This window comes from Pyrus communis, chromosome 3 (assembly GCF_963583255.1).
Source record: "Pyrus communis chromosome 3, drPyrComm1.1, whole genome shotgun sequence".
In the NCBI taxonomy this organism is placed as follows: Eukaryota; Viridiplantae; Streptophyta; class Magnoliopsida; order Rosales; family Rosaceae; genus Pyrus; species Pyrus communis.
In genome coordinates this window covers 8,866,490-8,890,272 of record NC_084805.1, presented here as the reverse complement: position 1 = coordinate 8,890,272, position 23,783 = coordinate 8,866,490, and the positions used below count along the sequence as shown (strand labels likewise).

The 23,783-nt window shown below is 36.3% G+C and overlaps 2 protein-coding genes across 3 annotated transcripts; both read left to right on the top strand.

The window, feature by feature from the left end:
- The first annotated feature begins 4,936 nt into the window (after nt 1-4,936).
- LOC137729198 (aminopeptidase M1-like) lies at nt 4,937-10,528 on the top strand. Of its 2 annotated transcripts, none has more exons than XM_068468057.1 (19): nt 4,937-5,262; nt 5,621-5,766; nt 5,858-5,960; nt 6,210-6,399; nt 6,487-6,580; nt 6,737-6,887; nt 7,160-7,264; nt 7,342-7,461; nt 7,611-7,721; nt 7,873-8,052; nt 8,190-8,508; nt 8,615-8,736; nt 8,812-8,909; nt 9,032-9,209; nt 9,284-9,398; nt 9,499-9,566; nt 9,680-9,757; nt 9,870-9,947; nt 10,120-10,528. In XM_068468057.1, the coding sequence occupies exons 1-19, from the start codon at nt 5,053-5,055 to the stop codon at nt 10,303-10,305; spliced, it is 2,652 nt and encodes an 883-aa protein (XP_068324158.1). In that variant the 5' UTR covers nt 4,937-5,052; the 3' UTR covers nt 10,306-10,528. The 2 variants fall into 2 exon arrangements, with proteins under 2 accessions (XP_068324158.1, XP_068324157.1); XM_068468056.1 differs by having other exon boundaries at nt 7,870-8,052.
- A 4,628-nt stretch (nt 10,529-15,156) lies between these two features.
- On the top strand, nt 15,157-19,102 carry LOC137729655 (uncharacterized). Its single transcript, XM_068468652.1, has 6 exons — nt 15,157-15,467; nt 16,169-16,404; nt 16,489-16,747; nt 18,064-18,243; nt 18,345-18,500; nt 18,654-19,102. The coding sequence occupies exons 1-6, from the start codon at nt 15,441-15,443 to the stop codon at nt 18,828-18,830; spliced, it is 1,035 nt and encodes a 344-aa protein (XP_068324753.1). The 5' UTR covers nt 15,157-15,440; the 3' UTR covers nt 18,831-19,102.
- Nucleotides 19,103-23,783: the final 4,681 nt, after the last annotated feature.

The following is a 23,783-nucleotide window of genomic DNA, read 5'->3' as shown; positions in this document are numbered from 1 at the left end:
TCACTCCATTAGATGTACTACCTTTCTGCTCTGTATGCATTGTTGTTCGAAAATTAAGAATAGCGTGTAAGAATTAGAAATTGACAAGTTGAAAGCACTATCTTGTTTTCTATTGCATTTGCATGTAATGTTTCTAATATGTTGGGCTTGGCTTAAGATCAACTTGAACCTGAAGCTGCACCAAAAATGAGAGGCCAAGACCAATGAGTAAATATGGAGGATGGTGATTGACATTTTTTTATAAACAATTTTTTTTTTTTTTAAGTTTAGGCTAGAGTTGTGTTTGGTAAATGAAAAAAAAAAAAAAAAAGGTGTTATTTTTTTATCAAAATCATAAATTCAAAAAAGTATAAAGCATAAGCAGCTAAAGTTGTGCTTGGTAAATGGAAAAAAAAAAGTGCTATTTTTTATCAAAATCATAAATTCAAAAAAGTATAAAGCAGAAGTAGCTCTGCTTTTGAAAACAACGCTTTTTGCACATCACACCAATTCCAAACTAACCCTTAAACTCTGGAAATGTTGAAAGGGTGTATGAATGACTCTTTATTTTGGGGTTTAGAAAGAAATTAATTGTGAAGTAAGCCTCTTCTTTCTAATCAAATCGTCTATACCAGACGAGGCCTAAAAGGTTGAGAATATAATTAGCTATTGCTGATGGTTTTTTGGAGCTTGTGGAAGGCGCAGAACGACTTGATATGGAGAGGAGTTTAGGGTGCACTGAGGTGGTGCTGCGAGCGGAGGAGTGGATGGTTTCTTTCCAACAGTTTCATAAACAACCAAAGGTATCGCAGTCTCGTGACCAACAAAAATGGGGTCAATCACCCTCGGAGTGGTTAAAGTGTAATTTCGATGGTGCTTGGTCAAAAAACTCGAGTGTGGAGCCAAAAATAATCAAGAAAAATATAGAGGCGACACGCGGATTTTTGGGTAAAAAATACAAGATTACTCTTGAGGTACACCGAGATTTCTACCTGCAAGCAAGGAAGGAAGGAGAAGAAGGGGTTTTAAGCGGTAACTTGCATCCAAGGATTGTGCAATCTACCATTGGATTGTTGGAGCGTCTTAGGTTCTTTCTATCATTAGTTTTAGTTTCAATGTTTATTTTAGATTGTTTTTCAACTATGACAAACATGTGGAACTAATTTCTTTTTAGCTAGAGGTGAATTCGAAGCCATGGACATATGTTTTATATGAATTGATTTCCTCCAATTATTGTTTCGTAAAACATGAATGCGATTTACTTATCTGTTTGATTGATAACTTATTCTTGTATGTTGATTAAGGAGACCTACTTAGTTTGCATGCATGAATTTGATGCTAAAATATAAGGGAATTTCACCTAATTGTTATGAACTTATATTTATAAGTAGTGGAAGTCACTAGTCATGATTATGTTAAGTAAATCCATGGCATGAGCATCATGCTTTTCATAGTTACGAATGCTTTGTCAATGCTTATGATTTTCATATAACTTAATGATCTTTGATATGTATCTTTATCATGCAGTTCATATAGGGAACTTGATAAGAATAATTTGATTGCGTCGCTGAGTCCAATTCAATGAAATTAGAAAAATCTGAGAATTAATTTGTGTAGTTCACAATTAATTTGGGGCATTGTCATTCATGGTTTATTGGAATAATAATTGGAAATCGATTTGTGTGCATATGTGTCATGTGTGGAGAATGACCCTCTAGCTAGCCTATCACCCATCAATTCACCCACATTCGTATCAATTTACTTTGTTTCTGTAACTTGTTTGTTTTAGTTTAAATTCATCAAACAAACCCGCCATTTAGTATTTCGAGTCTACTTAGTTTAATTTTCGTCCAAATCACTCCTTAGTTCTTGTTTTGAGTCAATTTGCTTGTTTTGTGCTGTTTGAGTTAGTTTAGCTTGTTTTGAGTTATTTGAGTCACTTTAAGTTTAGTTTTCTATTTTTGAGTCTAGTTTAGTGATTTAGAGTTTAATTTGTGTAGATTAGCAGTCCCTCCTAATCCCCGACCTAGAACGATCCCTACTTTCATATACTACAACTATCAAAAAGAGGGTTTAATTTGTGTGCTATTTTATATCACATCAAGTTCTTCGGCCAAAGTCCCTCCCCCCCAATTCATCGTGGGCGCGTGAGGCTCTTGGCCTTGACCTAAGGTGTTATTTGTTTTGTAGGTGCAATTTTGTCCATTAAGAAGAAGACAAAAATTTGCATCCACATTGAGCATGGGTGGTGTTGGAGCCGTCATTCGGGATCACAACGAAAATTTTTTTAGCTGGGCTCTCGGCTTCTGTTGATCACACTACATCTCCTTTTCAGGTGGAATTCTTGGTAGCTAGAAGGGCTGTAATGTTCGTGTTGGAACTATTTCCAGATGGGAGACCTTTTCGTTTTGAAGATTCTGCAATAGCTTTGGCAGCTATGCAACGTCGGGGTGTAGATACATCAAACATGGGGCCTTTAATTAATGACATCAATCATTTTCTAGGTTCCTTTCATTTGACAATGTTACTGCATATTTGTCGAGATGCAAATCGGGTAACGGATAGACTCGTGTGTGCTGGACTTGGATGTGCGGCTGAGATGGTTTAGTGTTGATAGGAGCATATTTAGGCGACTTACTTAGCTTGTTTTCGTGCATCTATGTTGTTAATTCATAGTTGTTTTAGTAGTTTAAGCCATTTTCGTGTGTTTTTAGGTTCATATGGCTAAGGAAGCAAAAAGATGCATTTTGGAGCATTTTGGAGCAAAATTGGGCTTGGAATGGATAGCATATGCTTGGAGCCAAAGTGTTGGACGAATTTGAAAGCCTTGTATGCACTTTGGACATAAAACAAAGGGCCTAGCCCAATCAAACAATCCTTTGAGCCATGCAAAACCTCTAGCCCAATCAACAACCCTTAGCCACATGCATTTCCACCTTCCTACTTCATCATTTCATCATTGCACCACCATTCACACACACATGCACTTACTCTTTCATCATTGCATCACCATTCACACACACATGCACTTACTCTTTCATCATTGCATCACAAATTCAACACATGCCATTTCCACCTTCCTACTTCATCATTTCATCATTGCACCACCATTCACACACACATGCACTTACTCTTTCATCATTGCACCACCATTCACACACACATGCACTTACTCTTTCATCATTGCATCACAAATTCAACACATGCATTCACACACCAACAACCTAGCTCTTTTTCCATCATTATTTCATCCACATGCACTCTCAATCATAACAACCACATTCACTCTTAAACAATCACCCACATGTTCTCCCATTCCCCCTATAAAAACCCATGCATTCATACACAAAAATCTCATCTCATTTTCATACACAACACATCACAAACACATCCAATCTTCCCTCATTGCCGTGAGCTACCATTCCCTTATAATCCAAACACCACTCCTCATCCATTTCCATAATTCCCCAATCCATTCAACACACCAACAACATCCCTTAGACCTTGTGCTACGACGAAGAGGAAGATAAGAGGGCCTAAACGTTCATACAATTCAAGTTTGAGTTGTTGGAATGTTTAGGTGTTTCTTTGATTCTCTTTGTTTTGTACCATGAGGAAGTTCCTCTCGGCTTCATTCCATTAGATACACTCTCCCATTTCTTAAAGGATTTCGACATCAGTTTTGCTTCAAGGGTTCTTTCTTCTTAATCCTATGTTCACTCATGTTATATATTTTTATGTCAAACCTTTTGTAAACATGAAGTGTAACTAATCTCTCTCTAGGGATTCGATGTAGCCTTGCAAGATTGTCATGTAGTTAATTCGGAATTCTCATTTAATCTATCTATTTCTTGTTTCATTCTCCGATTTAATTGTGACTTAGTGTGTTGATTTTAATGCTTGATCATCATTTGAATTAACCACAGGTTGTTTAGCCAAGATTAAAGCACACATCATGCATAATCTTGGTAGATATGTGAATGAATGAAGGGAATGTTTTGCAAACATCCTGCCGAGTGTTCCCTTTGGTTTTGTGAAAGTTTCTTGTGCACTACATAGTCTTGATTAGGAACCAAAGTTGCACATCACAATTAGGCTCATGATTAGAGACATTTGATCAAATCCACACATCATATGGCTGATCATATCTAAGTGAAACAAACCCAAGAAATAAGTAGAGGGATGAGTATAATCTGACTTAACAAGCATGGACTTGGCTTAGCAATGGTGAAATCGAATCTCTAGCTTCATCTCCATTTGTGCTATCTCTTTTTATTAGCTGTTGATTCATTCATTTTGTGTTTACTTCATTTCCTTATGCTTTAATTTACAATCTGTCATTTAGTTTAATCAAAACCTAAATCCCCCTTTACCTTATTGTTCAATTTAGTTAGAAATCAATTTAGTTTATGCTTTAAAGCATTTTGAGTCTTTGGTTTGTCTTAGTGTTTTAAAATTTAGTTTTGCATTCTTTGAGTCTAGTATAGTGTTTTAGATTGTGTTTTTAGCGTTTTTGAGTCAAATCCAAGTGATTAACAATCCCTCCTAATCCCCGGTCCAGAACGATCCCTACTTACATACTTACTACAATTGTCAAAAAGAGGGTTTAATTTGTGTGCGTATAATTCTCGCATCAGGTGTGGATACCCACCAATTCTAGTCTAAGATGCTTTAACTAAGGATGTTTCTTAATTAATTTTTTATGATTGTATTGTTTGGAGGATGGTTATATTGTTAATTATGCGAGGCATTCTTTTTCTTTTGTCCAAATTGAAATTTCCGGCAAGGTTTTATCAAGGTTTATAATACATTCCATCTTTCATATTGATGTACGTATTTCTCTTATTTCAATAAATATCGTACTTCTTTTCAAAAAAAAAAATAAATAAATAAAAAAGGTAAAGAGTAGACTTTACCTCCTATTTTTATATCTTTCTTTGACTTTTTAAACATTGATTACACTTTCAATGCATTACCTTTGACGTTTAACTTGCGCGGACGACGTTAATCTCTCCTACGATCATTCTGCTTCTCACAGAACAGAGGAGCAACTATCGTGACACGAAGGCGGAGATGGAGCAGTTCAGAGGCCAACCGCGGCTTCCGAAATTCGCCGTGCCAAAGCGATACTCCATACGGCTGAAACCCGACCTCATCGCTTGCAAATTCGCCGGCTCCGTCGCCATCGACCTCGATATCGTCTCCGATACTCGATTCATCGCCCTCAACGCTACCGAGCTCGCCGTCGATGCCGTTTCCGTCTCTTTCACTCACTCTTCCAAGGTACTACCACCGATCATCGGTGCACTCATTATTTGCCTCAATTCAGACAATTTTTTTTTTATCGTTTTTAGCTTGGATGATTTGGTACTTGACACTCATCGATTTTTAAAGTGATTTTTCTCGGAAGCACTTATCCCATAAGTGATTAATCAATCCTTGATTAGTGATTTTGCTGCCTTGTTTGGCTGCTGCTTAATTAGAAAGCTGTAGGAAAAGGAAAATGGATTGGAGAATAGCTATCTCATTTAATTTAATTTAATTTAATTTGAAAGTCCTAATAAGTTTATCTGATTGTTTCAGCTGTACCAAAATAGTGTTAAAAGTAACTCATACAATGAGTAAATGACTGTTTGAGCAGGTCTTTAAGCCTTCAAAAGTTGAGATATTCAACGAAGACGGGGTTTTGGTTTTGGAGTTTGGAGAGACACTTCCGATTGGTTTGGGAGTTTTGGCTATTGGGTTTGAAGGTATTTTGAATGACAAGATTAAGGGATTTTTTAGAAGGTAAGGACGTTCCTTGAATTCCGGATTTGTTATACAGTCTGTATAGCTCCTTTTCATCTATCAATGTGCCTATTATACTTCAATGGTGCAGTACATATGAGCATAACAGTGAGAAGAAAAATATGGCAGTTACGCAGTTTCAACCAGTTGATGCCAGGCGGTGCTTTCCATGTTGGGATGAACCTGCTTGGAAGGTCTCTCACTTGCGTACACAGTAGAATAAAAATATTGATTTACATTTGTATATAGTTATTTTGTTAAATCGATTCTGGATACTAAACATGGCTTCTAACTGCAGCTTTGATTTTAGGAGGAAACAGATATGTTGGTTATGGGATGGTAGTATGGATAAGAAATCAATCCTTTAGTTCTGGTTAAATTGTTTAACTTTGAGGGTCTGCTGCATTCACCCCATTTATTCTTACTGGAACTTTGATTGACAGGCTACATTCAAGATTATATTGGATGATGTTCCGTCCGAATTAGTAGCTCTTTCCAACATGCCGGTTGTAGAAGAAAAAGTGGATGGACATATGAAGACAGTTACATATCAAGAATCACCAATCATGTCTACATATTTGGTGGCCATAGTTGTTGGGTTGTTTGATTATATTGAAGATCATACTTCTGATGGTAAAATCATTGACAATCTCTTGTTGTGTGTGTATTTAGTGCAACCGCAACCCTTTCTTGATGGTGCCACATTTTATCTCGTCGTAGGGGTCATAGTGCGGGTATATTGTCAAGTTGGCAGGGCAGACCAAGGGAAGTTTGCTTTGGACCTTGCTGTCAGGACTCTTGAATTTTACAAAGAGTATGTTTATTGATCACAAAATTACTAATCATTCATATTCGAATTTGCAATTACACTTAATGCCTGTTATGGACTATATCTAGTTTCTTTCCCTACCGTTCCTACGATGTGTTGTTTAACACTCAATATGAAATCAATGACGAAAAAGTTTTACAGTTATTTTTCTATGCCATACTCTTTGCCCAAATTGGATATGGTTGCAATTCCTGATTTTCATGGGGCCATGGAGAATTATGGTTTAGTTACGTACCAAGAATCAGCTTTGCTCTTTGATGAACAAAATTCTGCAGCTGCCAACAAGCAAATGGTAACTCTAGCTTTCAGCATTTAGCTTGGTTCATATGATATGTAGTTATTTATTTATTGGACAGTTCTATTCACACACCTGTTTTTACCTCCCACACACCCTTGTTAATTTTTGTCCATCAATCTTCGTAATTCATTTGATTTGAAGGCCGAAAGTTGAAAGGGGTGTGTGAGAAGTAAAAATGGGCCTGTTGATAGCACTACCCTATTGATTTATTTAAAACCCAAATGAAATATATATATGAATATACATTTCTTTTTTGCTTTTGAAAGGTTTCAACTGCTGTGACACATGAATTGGCACACCAGTGGTTTGGCAATCTTGTAACGATGGAATGGTGGACACACTTATGGCTGAACGAGGGATTTGCAACATGGGTATCACTTAACTTCATTTGTTGTACTTGTTATTTTACATGCTTTGGACTTTAATTAAGTATTTTAAACGTCATTAGGTGAGCTATTTAGTTACTGATAGCTTGTTCCCAGAGTGGAAAGTATGGACTCAGTTTGTTGATGAAAGTGCTAGGGGTCTTAAGCTGGATGGGCTTGAAGAATCTCACCCCATCGAGGTACTTTTACATATGTCTTTCGTGCATGACAGGCTTTAAATAGTAGTATTCATCACTATACTTTCAGCACACTATTTAATGAAGGGTATAAGCATACATGTGTTCAGGTAACTGGTATATTATGTTTTAATCTTGGGTCTTTTGGCCACGTAGAGATCAATCATGCTGCTGAGGTTGATGAAATATTTGATTCAATAAGTTATAGAAAAGGAGCTTCTATTATTCGGATGCTACAAAGCTATCTTGGTGCGGAATACTTCCAGGTAGGTTCTTTGATTTTCTTTTTTTTTTTTTTTTTTTTTTTTTTTTTGGGTTTCATACAATACGAGAAAGGTTTTTGATGTGTGTCTCTATTCTTTAATTGAACTTTTGAACTTTGGTTAATTGCATGTTATTTTTTAATGCATCCAGAAGTCACTTGCTTCATACATAAGAAAGCATGCTTCCTCAAATACAATCACAGAAGATTTATGGGCTGCCCTTGAGGAGATATCTGGTGAACCTGTGAACAAGCTAATGAATTCATGGACTCAGCAAATGGGTTACCCTGTTATTTCTGTCAAAGTGAAAGATCAGAAATTGCAATTTGACCAGGTTTCCTTGTTTTGCCTCCTTGAAAATTTTGTTTGATTGTCAAAATTTTAAATTACATCTTGGAGCTCAGATGCATATTGTTAAGCCTTATTCTGTGGTACTTGGAAAATTCTAATAAGTAAATTAATAAACGGCAGACACAATTCTACTTGAGTGGTTCCCAAGGTGATGGGCAATGGATTGTGCCGATAACATTATGCTGTGGCTCATATGATGTGCACAAGAGTTTCCTACTACGAAACAAGTCCGAAAGTCTCGACCTAAAAGAATTTCTGGGCTGCTTCCTAGCAGAGAATGGATGTAGAAGTGCAAGCAATAAAAACAATGCCTTATACAGTTGGATCAAAGTCAACTTGGATCAGACTGGTTTTTACAGGGTGATGTATTCAGATGAACTTTTAGCTGCACTTAGAAATGTTATAGAAAAGAAAGACTTGTCTGCAACCGACAGATACGGTAATCGTCTTTTTATGCACACACACACACGCACACACAAACTTGCATCTCTATGATAGTGAAAAATGGAAGTATTTAGTTTATATCATTTTGTTTCCTTCAACAGGAATCTTGGATGATTCATTTGCCCTTTCTATGGCTCGCCAGCAGTCTTTTGCTTCATTGCTTACGTTGTTGGGTGCTTACAGAGAGGAACTTGACTATACAGTGCTGTCAAATTTGATTGCCGTAATGATCACCTATGCTCTGTGTTTAGGTTATTGTGTATATGGTTTGAGTCTGACTCTGATCTTCACTTCTCAGATATGTTATAAGCTGGCAAGAATTGCGGCTGATGCTGTACCCGAGCTACTGAATCTCATAAAACAATCGTTTATTAGCCTTTTCCAGTACTCTGCAGAGTAAGCTTGTTCTTTTTTTTTAACTATGCAAGTACCAAACTGTCCACTAAATTTGCTTCCTTTTTTTCTTTCTTTCTATTTATTTTGTTAACAGTTTATATGTATGTTGAATTTATCTACAGAAAGCTTGGTTGGGAGCCTAAACCTGGTGAGAGCCATTTAGATTCAATGCTAAGAGGAGAAATTTTAACTGCCCTTGCTGTGTTTGGACATGACCCAACAATTAATGAAGCAAGTAGACGTTTTCGTGAATTCTTGGATAACCGAAATACGCCAGTCCTTCCTCCCGACATAAGAAAGGTTGTTTTGGATGTAAACCATTAATTAAACACTATATTCAAGCTTTTGACTTTCCTGATTAACTATTGTTTCAGGCAGTGTATGTGGCGGTAATGCAAAGAGTAAGCATGTGTAACAGATGGGGCTACGAATCTCTTCTTAGAGTTTACAGAGAGGCTGATCTAAGCGAGGAGAAAAACCGCATTATAAGTAACTACTAATTCATTTGTACAATTAAGGATGCTGATCTAACATCTGAGATTGTTAATTTGTTATGTCATGGGAATAAGATTTCTCTCTGTGCCTGTAGAATCATTAGCATCTTGTCCAGATCCGAGCATAGTACTGGAAGTTCTCAACCTTTTATTGTCTTCTGAGGTATCCGATTTTACTTATGTCTTATATTTGCTGGTTGAAATTTTGTAATTATAAGTACATAATTATTAGAGCATCTCAAAGAAATTTCAAGCAATCGGCATCTATATTTATAGGTCCGCCTTCAGGATGCTGCCCGTGGGCTATCTTCTGTTAGTAGTGAAGGACGGGAAACAGCTTTGACGTGGTTGAAGGTAATTCTGAAGCACTAGTTTCTGAAGAGCATATTATGAAATGTATTTCTATTCTTTCCCTACTTTTGTTAATACGATTCATTTTGCCTTTTGGATGATATCCAAAATACAGGATAACTGGGAGCACATCTCTAAGACCTGGGGTTCTGGATTTGTAATTGCCAGCCTTGTTCGTGCAGTTGTTTCACCGGTTCGTTCTGGCCTTTCAGACCCCTTTTTTTTTTTCTTTTTTTTTTTTTTTTTTTTTGTGTGTGTAATTTTAATCTGTGATTACACAAGCAATATAAATTAGCTACATAATACCTTTCCATTCCTTCTTTTCTTATACCTTCATGTCCATTCGGCGTTACTTTCCTCTGCAGTTGGCTTCATTTGAAAAGGTTAAGGAAGTAGATGAGTTCTTTAAGGTTCATCCCACCCCCTCGATAACCAGAACCTTGAAGCAGAGCATGGAGCATGTGCAGATTAACGCCAATTGGGTTCAGAGTATTCAGGGTGAGACAGATCTTGCCGATGTTTTGAACGTGTTGGCATACAGGAAAGACTAGCTAGCCTTATAATCATGCTGGAAGCATTCATGGAATGCAATTCTTTGCCTTCTGGTTCGTTGATAAGTTCATCTGTAAAATATGTAATGATTGAAAATACACACCTAATGATTTCCAAATCGAAACCCAAAACTTTGAATACATTGCAAGAGTGATCGAGGAGCATTCGAGTTAGTTTTACAAAATAGTACATCGATGACATTTGATTCTGAAGTTGAAAATACACACCAAATGTTTGGGACAGAAATGTGACACTAGAAGATGTCAATGAGCTGCTTGGAAGTGTTGGTGACAAGTGACAAATTGGACAGTATCATTTAGGTGTTACCAGAAAAACTGTCCGCACTCTGCTGTGGGTTTTCAAACTATAATCGACAACAGCCATGAGCAGAGCCTTAGGATGTAAATCTCTGTATTTACCGACTCAAGTGCTCGAGCAGCAGTTACTGTTACAAAAATTAGTCCAACCTTCAGAACACCATAAGAAATCAGCACATTGCAGGTTAAGAGAAAGCTAAGGTACCATCAATAGAAGGAGATGATTCCTACGCTTGAAAAGCTTCACATGCTTTAGATATTTCTGTTATAACATCCTCATATGCGGTTGCAGAATGTTTGATTCTTGACGATCGCGAAATGTATTGCAAACCTGCATCAAGTGTAATAAATTTATAACTACCTACCAAACCTTGGGTTTAAAATGAACCGTAAATTGTAGCAATGGTCTTTCAATTTTAATCAAATTGGAGCAATGATCCCTTAACTAAAAATTAATTACCATTGGTCCCTCGACTCATTAAAATGTGTAGCTATAATCATTTTCGTCAACTTCAATATAAATTGTCAAAATAAGTTATGTTGGAACGACCATTGCTACAATTGGGATCCCTCAGTGATAGGAGCATATTTATGCGACTTAGTTAGCTTGTCATCTTACATTTATGTTGTTAGTTCCTAGTTATTTTAGTATTTTGAGCTATTTTCGTGTGTTTGTAGGTCCAATTGGCTAAAGTGGCAAGAAAGTGCAATTTGGAGCATTTTGGAGCAGTTTTGGGCTTGGAATGGTTAGCACGTGCTTGGAGCAAGGTGGATGGACGAAATTGAAGATCAAAGAAGGCTAGGAATTTGCTAAAGAGATGGAAGAAATTAATTCAAGACTTGGAAGAAAAGGAATCAGCTACAAAGAAGGAAACATGAGTCAAACTTCCTTATTTTGACTTAGTCAATCCTAATCTTTCCTACTTAATTTCTAGCTGTTAAGGGAGGTTCCTAATTGATTTGGGACACTTAAATATGTTTTCTAGAAGCCTTCCCAGCCAAAGGGTCCTTGCCGCACAAACTCTCCCTTTCCCTTTCCTTGCCGTGCAAGGCAACACTTTTCCCTTTCCTGTTTCCTATTTTCTGTCCTTGCCGCAGGTTTCCTTCTCTTTTCCTCTTGGGATTCTAATTTGTTACCCTTTTCTTGGAGGATTTGGAGTCTTAAAACCTTCCCTAATTAATTAATTACTGCCTTGCCCTTTATCCCTTTATTTTTACATAATCTACCGCACAAAAGAGGACCATTCATCATTCACCTATTCAGCCATCCCTCCACCACAATTCCACAACCTCCCTTCACCATTCAATCATCCATCACACAGCCATACCATACATTCACCCATTCACCCTTGTGCCGCAGCAAAGAAGAAGGAGAGAAGACTCCTTGGACGTTTTGGCCATTCAAGTTGGATTGTTGGAGCGTTTCTAGGTGTATTCAATCTTTGTTTTCAATGTTTAAATTAAGTTTTCTTTGTTTTGCTGTGAAAATGAGAGGCTACACTCGTTTTAGCTAGAGGAGAATTCAAAACCATGATTATATTTACAATATGAATTGATTACATAAATCATGAATGCAATTTGCTTAACTGTTGGGATTAAGAACTTATTCTTGTATGTTGATTAAGGGTGCACACTTAGTTTGCATGCATGAATTTCATGCTAGAATATAAGGGAGTTTCACATAATCGTTATGAACTTATATTCACAAGTAGTGAAGGTCGCTGGTCACGATCGTGTTAAGTTGAATTCCTGGCATGAGTATCATGATGTCATAGTTACGAATGCCTTGTCAATGATTATGATTTTCACAAGGCTTAATGATCTTTGATTGTATCTCTATTATGTTGTTCATGTAGGGAACTATTGAAGAATAATTTGGTTGCCGATGCGTTGTCCGTCCAATTCAATGACTTAAGAAAAATCTGAGGGTTAATTAGTGATGTCACGGTTAATCTGGGGTGTTGAGGTTCATGGTTTATTGGAAAAGCAACTGGAAATCAATTTGTATGCAAGTGTGTCATGTGTAGAGAAGGACCCTCTAGCTAGCTTATCACCCATTAATTCACCCAATTTCGTATTAAACTTAGTTTGTTTCAGCAATTTACTTGTTTTTACTTTAAATTCGTCAAAAACCCAATCCCCTTTACTTTGTTGTGTCAAATTAGTTAGAATCTGTCCTAAAGTGTGTTTTTAAGTGTTTTGAGTCAAAACCAATTCAATTTTCGTCCAAAGTAAGTCCTAGAGTCTGTTTTGAGTCTTTTTGGTTGTTTTGTGCTGTTTTGAGTCTTTTTAGTTTGTTTTGAGTTCTTTGAGTCTAGTTAAGTGTTTTTAAGCCTAGTTTTGTGTTTTTAAGCCAATTTAGAATAGATTAGCAATCCCTCCTAATCTCTGGCCTAGAACGATCTCTACTTACATCTTTACTACAATTGTCAATAAGAGGGTTTAATTTGTGTGCTAGTTTATATCACATCACTCAGCTCATCAAAACATATAACTATGGTCCTTTTCGTCAACTTCGTCATAATTTTGTCAAAATGAGTTATGTTAGAAGGACCATTGCTACAATTAGGTTGAATGCAATTTGGCATGAGTTGAAGCTAAATTTTGATATGAAGCATATAATTATTGATAAAACTAAAATATATTTTGACATTTTATATTGGAGTAGCAAGGATAAAACTATGATGTTTATGCTGGTTGCTTAAATAAATAGAAGTAGTTGAAAGATGCTGGTTGCTTAAATAAACAAAAGTAGTTGAAAAATGTTAAAATATATTTTAACATTTTCGACGAAATTATTTCTTGATAGTTTGCGAGGTACAGGTTATCCTTGGAATCCTTCCTATAAGAAATTCAATTGAGTTATAGGTGCACTCTACGTTGATGGAATTTCGTATGTATGTTCAAGGGGAACCTTAATGTCTTAGTGCCCTTATATCATTGAATTTTCTTTTCAAAATTACATCTCATTCAATCATGTTCCATTTTATTACTATTTGTATAACTTTGCCATCTTTTATGACACCCCATGCTCATTCGATACTCTTATTTGAGTTTATATTGCTAAGCGACACCTACACTTGTGTTTCGTGAACTTCTATTCTTTACATTTTTCCTTCAGGAGTATGTTAGAGGTATAGAAGGACGAGAAAAATTTCTCCAATTGAAATTCAATCGGATTCTATAAACTTCAAAATTATATCTATTCATAGACATAAAGGTTTCAATCATGTTTTGGTTCAAGCAATATCGTCTTTCATTATTGAATGGTCCGTTGAACGAGTCAAAAAGTCATGGAATTCTCTTTAGCAATGTACTTCTGTTTCTAATGTTTCAGGCATAAGTTTTTGAATGAAGATAATGGTGGAGGCTTTTTTTCAGCTTTATTCATGTCATTGTTGGCTTCAATGGTTTCTTAGCTTCTGGATAGTCAAGTGGAGCTTCACGCTTTGTACCCACATAAAGTAGTTTATGTAAGAAACTTCCATGTCAGCGAAATTGAACTTGTGACGGTCTGACAATCCAATGAATACAAGATTCTGTTTGGTGCTATGGGAAATAGAAACCTCCATAAGCATCAAAGTTGGAATGTTCGGGTTCCAAAACATGGTTTGGTTTAATTTGCATGAAAAACTTCAGGTTTTACATGGATGTATTGTTTTATGAAAACGTCAGGTTTCAAAGGCACTAATTCGAAACTTAGGTTTCGATTGATATCAACTTCCAATTAAAAAAAAAATGTACCTGCAAGAACACATGATACAATATACAACTAGCGTAGTGAATTTGAGTTGCTTTAGAGACCAATGTGAGTAGCTCTGGGACTACAAAAAGATGTCAACGGTAAAATAAAAAATAAAATATTGGATCGTAATTTATGGAAAATGGATTGCGGGGAAAAAGTATATTTTTTTTTTACGGATTTATGAACAGCAGGTCACTAAATTAATCCAATAGACAGAGTCTAAACAAGGTTAGTTGTTGAAGTGTGGAAACAAGAAAACTAGTAGTTTAGGCCCATATTTGGGTTGTGTGGCAGCGAGCCAAGCAGAGAGAAGCCCATATTTGACCTTGGCCCGAGAGGAAGAACACGTTAAAGAGAATTTTGCGAATAAATTGTCCTTTCATCATCTTTTAGTTGATGAAAAGAATTTTGTTAAGAGTAATGCTAAAAAGATTAAATTTACAAACTAAATAATATTATATTAATAAGAAATAAACATGATAATCAAAAATTTGTAAAATTTGATTTATAAACATAATTTAAATTAAATTAAAAACTAAATGATATTCTTTGCATTATCTTTTTGTTAATAGGTGGTTTAGATTAAATGAAAAAAAACCAAAACTTTTAATTAACTTGAATAATAATTGAAGACATTTTCCGGTCGGGAAACGGCACCAACGGTCAACTAAAAGGAAATCGTCAAACATTAATGTCGTTCTCTTTCCTTAATTAATGGGCCCAGAAGATCAAGCAAACGACGCCGTTTCCACCGTCTACTGCAGAAAAGTACCAACAGGTCGAGAAACGATTCGGTGAATAGAAAATCTCTGCAAAAATTCGAAAAGGACAAAAAAACATACACACGAAAAAGCAGGGCAAGAGAGCGTGCAAGTGCAACGGGTCTCTGAGAGGCATCGAATCATAGTGTTCTTCACGAGAAAAAACTCCAACCCCATCAAAATCTACAGATTTTACTCTCTCTCCTCCTTTCCTTTTTTTTGTTTGTGGGTTTTTGAATTAATGGCTGTTGTGGGTTTTTGAGAAAAGTAAAGCAGGAGGAGGAATGCTTGCCTTTTGAGCTCCCATTACAATGGCTGAGAATCCCTGTTCCTTCAAGGTTTGCTTTTGCCGGCTCCTCATTTCAAATTTTAACTGGTTTTTTTCTTTTTTCCCCTGGAACTTTAATTTTTTTGGGGTATTAGATTCTATCCCTTTTGATTATTTTTAGGGGTTGCATGTGAATTTCCCGATCTGGGTGTTGAAATTTTTGACAGTTTGTTATCCTTATTTATTGCTTGCTTTTGGTCTGTGTATTCTAGCTCAGGCAAACCCAAATTTCCTTTTTAAATAGGAAAGGGGGTCTTAATCACACTATTATTTTACTTAATCACTGAATTAATAGCTCAATAATGTTACTTTATGAATCCTGGGAATTTTTTTGGATCATTCCATTCATACCCATGCCGTTTGTTCATCAGATTGACTCAAAAGTTTGGAACTTTTTTAGGATTAATTACCCTTGTCATGTTTTTAGTTTTAGGATTAATCTTAATTACACTATTGTTGTTTTACTTAACGACCGTGATTTAACTGCTTAGTCATGTGAATTTATGAATCCTGGATTTTTTTGGATCATGGCAATGATACCCATGTCATTTGTTCTTCCTGCCGACTTTACTGTTTATAAACTTCTGGGTAGCTCGATGTCGATCAGATTGACTTGTAAAGTTTGGACCTTTATTAGGACTAATTACCCATGTCGTTTTTATAATTTATTATTCAACCTTCGTTTTGCATTGCCTAATGCATGGAGTGCAGGATATATTTTTAATAAAGGCGCCAAAGAAATCTCCATTGGTGCTGCGGATGATTGTTGTGCTGTTTGCAATGGTCTGTGGTGTCTATATTTGCTCAATTTGTTTAAAGCAAGTCAGCACCCGCACCAAGTCCGGATTTTCAAGTGTTCAGGTGATTCAAAGGCCTTGTCCACATCCTGATGTTGAGCCGGAGGAATTTCGTTATATGCACTACCCAAAGCCCCATACTTATAGCAGGTATGCTACTGATCTGTTGGAGTTTCAAGTTTGGGTTCCATTTGAAATGCAATGATTTAGATTTTTTTTTTTTGTGGATAATAGGGCTGAGTGTGCGTGCAATCCTGTGCGATATTTCGCAATTTTGTCGATGCAGAGATCTGGGAGTGGGTGGTTTGAGACGCTACTGAATAATCATACTAACATAAGCTCAAATGGGGAGATTTTCTCTGTGAAAGTTAGGAGAAGTAATATTTCAACAATCGTTGAGACTTTGGACAAACTTTATAATCTAGATTGGTTGAGTAGTGCCTCAAAGAATGAATGCACCGCTGCAGTTGGCTTGAAGTGGATGCTTAATCAGGTCGGTGCTTTTTCATGCATTTTTTTTCAGTTTTTTATTTTTATTTTTTGTTTCTGTTAATTAGCTATTTGGTGGGTTTTTGAGTGAGAGACAATGGCATTTCAGTTCAGTATGTTTTACTCATTTTCGACAGGAAGTTTTCAGCCTAGCTTGTTGTTTTTGACAGCCAGTTATTATTAGTAAAAGTAACACCAAGGACTCAATTGCCCTATCATCTACCTATTTTGTAAGTTGTTACAGTTACAGATACTATAGTAAAATGTATAGCAAGTCCTTCCAGGAAGTTTGTGTTATAGTTTTGATATTAAATGCATATTCGTGGAGAGTGGTAAAGGGTATGTAGGATTGGATAGGGTAGTTTCTTTATGATCTTCTAGGGTCATCGATGATCGGGAAGTATGATGCTCTTAATGACGATCATGCACGTATTTCATGTGTATCTCACCGGTGGCTAGTAGGACGGGTTTAGAGATGGCTGAAATTAGACAGTGCAATTTTCTGGATAACTGGTAAGCTTGAAGTTTGCTTAAATGTGTACTCTCTACAAATTTTCTGCACTGCTGCTAAGCTTGAACTTTATATGCTAAATGTGTAGCACTTCAGAGTTACGTTGCTTCCACGAAATTTATACGTCAGAAGAAGTTGATGTTAATGGTACTCAATGCCTCGTTTAGATTATGTATGGATGCATGAATGCTCAACACTTGTATTTTGAGAGAGGTAGGCAGCCCTATTATCATCATAAACTGCCTGTCCTGAGTGCAACCGATGTGCCTATTAGGAAGCCAGCCTTCAAGTAACCTAATTTGGGTTATCAAAGGGATGATACATTACAGATTTCATGGCAACTGATGGATCTAGATATTGTTCATCACATTGTTCCATTTCATTGAGAGAAGCATGCCCTCCAAGTAATGAAAACCTTTTGTTTGGAAGTGTAGGACCATCTCACTGTAACTGAAGAATTATTGTTAGCGAAGGGGGTTGAGCTGAGTAACATTTCAAGCTTGCTTGGTATGATAGTTACATGGATGCAAGTCTTGGTTGGAAAGAAATTTGATACGAACTGGGATTTGGGTTAAGTTAGAATGTCCATCTTGTAATTTAATTTGGTCCATTGAAATGTCCATCCAAATTTGTTTGTCATTAGCAATTGGCCTGAAACTCATTATTTATCTTTACTTTTGTATTCGATTCCTTGTTCTAGGTAGAATTTGACGCGTAAGTTAGCTCATGAGATAATTTATTGTGTTTTTCTCTGCTTCTTTTTGTTTTATGCACCGACCAGCGAATTAATATTGCAACAATTTATGCAGGGCTTGATGCAGCATCATGAAGAAATAGTAGAGTACTTCAATACACGAGGTGTTTCTGCTATCTTTCTCTTTCGGAGAAACCTGTTACGGAGGATGATCTCTGTGCTTGCAAACTTGTATGACCGAGATAAAAAGCTGCTGAATGGGACCCACAAGTCTCATGTTCATTCTCCTCACGAGGTCTGTCTCTCCCTCCTTCGTATGCATGCTTTCTACGTAAATGTCAATTGCTTGTTTCTTTATGACTTGACATACAGACTTATTACATGTTCTGGGTGCAGGCAGAGATACTTGCAAAATACAAGCCTATAATCAATGCAACTTTGCTGATACCCAACCTGAAGCAAGTAGAGGATACAAGTACGAAAGCTTTGGAATATTTGAAGAGCACCCGGCATATTATCCTATTCTATGAGGATATCGTAAAAAACCGCACTGTAAGAGAACCATATGAACACTAAACTGATATTTCCTCTTGTTGTTTGCGATAAAATATTATGTGTGTGCCAGTATTTTTGTCAGCGCCCCGATAAAAGGGTAGAAAAGAAAGAATACCAACCTCTGAAAGTTTCAATTTTGTATGTTTGCAGAAGTTGCTTGACGTTCAAGATTTTCTCAAGGTTCCAAAAAGGGATTTAAAGAGTCGCCAGGTGAAGATACACAAAGGTAACTTATCTAGTCAGATTGAGAATTGGGGTGATGTCCAAAAGACACTTGCGGGAACACAGTATGAAAGGTTCCTCAGTGTGGATTATCGAAGAAGGTAAACAGCAGTGAGGCGATGTATATACCGCTTTATTCTTTTAACATTTTTGTTTTCATCTTTCGTCTTCAACCGCAGAAGCCAACAGGTTACGCCTCCCTGTTGAAATTTTGGGAAATTTTGGATGCAGCTTCTAAATTTTGGTTATAGCTTCTGTCAGTCGATTTTTGTTTCTTCTTTGCCACTCGCTTAATATTCAATTGATTCTTTATCCTCTCCTTGTTTACGAGAAATATCGTTGTTGTATTTGAGCTAAATCAATAGAAAAAGTTGCAGTTTCACCTTGCAATTGTTTTGTCTGTGTACTTCATTTTCTTTATGAAACCATATGGAAATCTTTGAAAATTTAAAAGTGCAGTTTGTAGTACAGATCGCCGGCCGCCTGAGTCAGTGAGTCGCCATGGAGGGAGCCTCACGCTGTGGTGGTCCTCTTGCAACTTTAAGGGGTGCCAAAACCAAATGGATACAATGTTTTAGCCTATTGGGGGCTCGGTTGATGAGAACTTGCATTCAACTGGGTTTGCTAAAATGACAATCTCTCAAGCTAATCACGCGATGTCATGTAAGAAAATTAAAACACATGATGGATGAATGGGCTCACTTGGCAGTTTAGAATACTGTAGAATTGGCATTTCAGTTGTGCGTAAGTTTCTTAAAAAGGAGAAGAGTAAATTGCTCATATCTCCCTTTTGAACTTTCACCTAACTTTCAATTTACCCCCCTAAACTTTTAAATTGGAAAATCAAGAACTAAAACTAATATTTTTGGCTGATTTATCCTATCTTTAGTTTTTCATAAATTTCATCCAAATTAATTTTAACTCTTATCACGTGCACACCACGTGACTCTTCTTTGAGAACAAAACGTCAATTTGCTAAAATTTTAGACACAAAAGCTATAGAATTACACAGATTTGCACGGGTTGACATTTTAGAAATCTAAGGTTTTCAATTATTTTAAAGAACGAAGCGACCAAATTACCCTTATATGTTGTGCTTATGTTTTCATTTAACAAAAATTTGGTGGAATAAATGAAAAACTAATAGTAGGGAAAATCGGCAAAATATTAGTGAAGTCCTTAATTTTTAATTAAAAAAATTAGAGGGAAATCAAAAGCTAATTTGAAATTTAGAGATGAAATCAGCAGTTTAGGGTAACTTGTGTTTGTTTTACAAATGTACTAGCCTTCATGAGCACGTGCAGAAGACATATTTTGAATCAAAGCGTGCTACGCGTGACTTACACGTTTTAAATGTATTTATATGCGTAAATTGACAAAAGGAAAGTCAAATATTTTAAGTAAATGAATAATTTTAGATCATGCTAGAAGAAACTCTTCATAAACCAATAAAAGCAGTTGAATTCACATAATAAAATTAGTTTTTATAGCATTTTCATTAAGATTAAAGAAAATAATATTTAATAAACAATTAATTGAATCATATTATTGCTAGCCCATTATGAGGTTAAGCACACTCTCCCTCTTAGTGTAGATAATATTCTTTGTTCAAAAAAAAAAACCAATCATTTGATAATTAATTTAATCATATTATTATCCGTATGCGAAAGACCTTTTTTTTATAATCAGCATTACACGTCTTTTAAGATGTTTTGAATGTGTTTAAAAATAGAGAAAATAATATTTAATAAATGACCTTGAATCACATTATTGCTAGCCCATTGTGAGGCTAAACTCATCCCCTGACATACCCCGAATCTGAAAGTGGAGCGTGCTGGTCGTCACGTGAGGGTGACGTAGCCAAGTGCACAGTGCGGAAGCAAAAGAGTGAAAATACGAGGAAATAAAGTCAACAGGATAATTTACAATAAAGAGATCAGTGAGTGCTAGTGATCTAGGTGCAGTCCAGAATAAAAAGGCAAAGTAAAAGTTCAAGTATCTTAGGTGCAGTCCAGAATAAACAAACACTACACAAGTGATAACTAGAAAATCCTACATGGAGGGTGCTTTCTCAGAAATGCCTCGATGCCTCTGTCTTCACCCACGTCCTCATTGCCTAAAACCTGGAGGGGTGGAAAACAGAAAACGTGAATGGGCAAAAACAACGTTGTTTTTCAAACCATTTCAATATCAAGTAAAAACCCCCTCTCAGAAAACCTGTATACTTTCCAGAAAATATTATACATACTTGTATATCAAATCATGCTAAAAACGATAAAGCTCAAATATGCCATGCCAGATATATGCAGTGCCAAAATATCCAATCAACAATATAAGCATCAAGCAGGTGAGATACACACAAATCATAATATGCTGATAATATCAACACGTTAGCCGGAGTCACCTAAAGTGACCTGTACGGCTGAAACTATAGCTCCTCAACCACTATCCTACACACGAGTCGGAACCACCTATAATGGTCTGTACGACAGGCTGGGTGTAAATAAATACGCTATAATGCTACGATCACGTGAAGGTTGTGCGAAGTATCGCAAGTCACCTGCGAGTTGGAACCGTCTAAAGTGGTCTGTACGACAGGCTGGCACATGCCTTGGATCCAAGGTGAGCGTACGGTGCAGGAGGTGAACGATCACGTGAAGGCTAAGCCCTACTCTGGCGGAGCACAATCACCGAGGTGCAGGACTATAAGCTATATCTCAATCTCATCAACACCATATGTATAACTAACAATATACTCACCTGACTTACCTGTGCGTCCGCAGCACCAAAGCATACATATATGCAACTACTAATGCATAACTAAATATGCAAACACTATGCATGGCATTTAAAAAAACATATAAACATTTAATTGCATTTTCTGGAAAAATTCTCAAGTATATAGGTATATACGGAAAACCAAAAGCCCACTCACTGATACGTAGAAGGATTGTAAGCCCCGAGCCTCACGTGGCTACGCTCGTCCTCCGAATAGTCCTCACCTATATGCGAAACAACTATAAAAACGTCAATTTAATGCACATAACCAACCTTAGATAATAACTTCTCATACATTGCTCAAATGGAGTGTTTGAATATACCAACGTGCTCTACTCAACCTCACGAACATCCCTATATTTTTAAAATAATTTTCTGACCTCCCACGCGCCACCACGCACCGGCCAAGGCATGACTAGACGCACGGGCACGCGTGTGGAACCCTAACGGCGTTAGGGAATATTCCGTTAAAACTAGACCTGGCAATTCCTGACACGACCCGATAACCCGACATGACACGACACGAAATTAACAGATGTTCGGGTCGACACGATAACGAATCGGATCATTATCGAGCAACCCGATAAGCACCTGTTAAGATAACGGGTTGATTCGGGTATACACGTGGGTAACACGATACACAATAAGCAGAATATTATTTTTATAATTTTATAACCCTAAAAAAATACTGTAATAATTATATATATTAATTTAACAATTTTATACCCCTAAAAATTATAATATATATACATATATATATATATATTAACTATAATAATTCTACCCCCAAAATATTAACTATCTATAATAATTATATATATATGTATTAAATTTTGAATTAAATTTTATAAAAACTATAATAATTATTAATTAATGTGCATCCATTGATTCGATTCCATAATTGATAATTCCATTCCATTCCCTGCAGTGCCGCCCTTTTTGAAGAAAAGGGGAGGGAAAATGAAAATGATAAGAAAAGTTGAAAAGGAAACAAAAAAGAGAGGGAATTAGGAAAAAATGGGTAGGCACCATAGGCTGCCAGAGGGAAAAGTGAAAATTATAAGAAAAGTTGAAAAGGAAACAAAAAAGAGAGGGAAAATGAAAATTAATAGAAGTGGTGAGAATTTTTTTTTTTTTTTTTTTTTAAGTTATTAACTTTTTATCACACATATAACATATCTCACTATTTTTATAATGACTCACGTGATGTACTATTCCTTGTACCAATCAATTATACGTACAAAATAAATAGATTTAAATCTACTTAATAAATATATATATATACACACACACCATTGAACTTGATGGGATACGAATTCTCCGAAACTAATTTCAACGATCCCAACCGTCAAACTTATTTGTATATGCTTTGAGATCACATCAGCAAAAAATCACAAAAAACAAACATTCAGAGATCAAGTAACGGGACAAAACTTTTCGACGGTTATAAACGAAAAATCATGATTTAACGGTTATTTTGACTCCGATTTTGATGATTTTTTATAGGAGCATATTCATGCGACTTAAATGGCTTGTTCTCGTGCATTTACGTTATGTTTCTCTCGTTATTTTAGTCCTTTATGCTTCTTTTGTGTGTTTTCAGGTTCTAAGGGCCTAGGGAGCAAGAAAGTGCATTTTGAGGCCATTTGGAGCATTTTTGGGCATGGATTGGATAGCTTATCCATGGAGCCAAGAGGATGGACGAATTTGAAGGCCTTGTATGCACTTGAAGACACAAAACAATGGCTCTAGCCCAATCAAACACATTATGCCATACAAACCAACCTATTTTAGGCCCATTCTATGTACTTAAACCCTAGCCCTTTAAACTAATTCATTTATCACTTATCAAACCATTCACTTATCACTCACCACATATCATTCATTTATTTCACTTCCATACTCCTCTTAATTCCACATGCATTCTCACACATGCACATCATTCACTCACATTTCCACCATTCATTCTTTATTCCTTTCCAAACATCTCACGTGCATTTCCACCTTCCTACTTCATCATTTCACCACATTCTCCCTCTTTAACTCACATGCATTCATCATAATTCACAACACAAAACAACTTCATTGCCGTGGGTTCCCATTTCCTTTCCAAACATCTCACATGCATTTCTTCATTATTTCCTAACCCTACATGCATTATTTATTGCATCTTCACATGCATTCACACACACTTTACACATTCAAACCGTGAGCTCCCATTCCTATATGCCATTTTCAGATTTCCACCCACTAACCTAGTCATCAACACATGCACTTCCA

What these genes read in the sequence shown, in the direction of transcription:
- LOC137729655 (XM_068468652.1), top strand. Translation starts at nt 15,441, where the DNA reads ATGGCTGAGAATCCCTGTTCCTTCAAG. An exon ending in AGAATCCCTGTTCCTTCAAG is followed by an intron (nt 15,468 to 16,168) that starts GTTTGCTTTTGC and finishes CATGGAGTGCAG; the next exon opens with GATATATTTTTAATAAAGGC. An exon ending in TGAAGTGGATGCTTAATCAG is followed by an intron (nt 16,748 to 18,063) that starts GTCGGTGCTTTT and finishes CAATTTATGCAG; the next exon opens with GGCTTGATGCAGCATCATGA.
- LOC137729198 (XM_068468056.1), top strand. Translation starts at nt 5,053, where the DNA reads ATGGAGCAGTTCAGAGGCCAACCGCGGCTTCCGAAATTCGCCGTGCCA. An exon ending in AATCTCACCCCATCGAGGTA is followed by an intron (nt 7,462 to 7,610) that starts CTTTTACATATG and finishes TTTGGCCACGTA; the next exon opens with GAGATCAATCATGCTGCTGA. An exon ending in GGAGAAAAACCGCATTATAA is followed by an intron (nt 9,399 to 9,498) that starts GTAACTACTAAT and finishes CTGTGCCTGTAG; the next exon opens with AATCATTAGCATCTTGTCCA.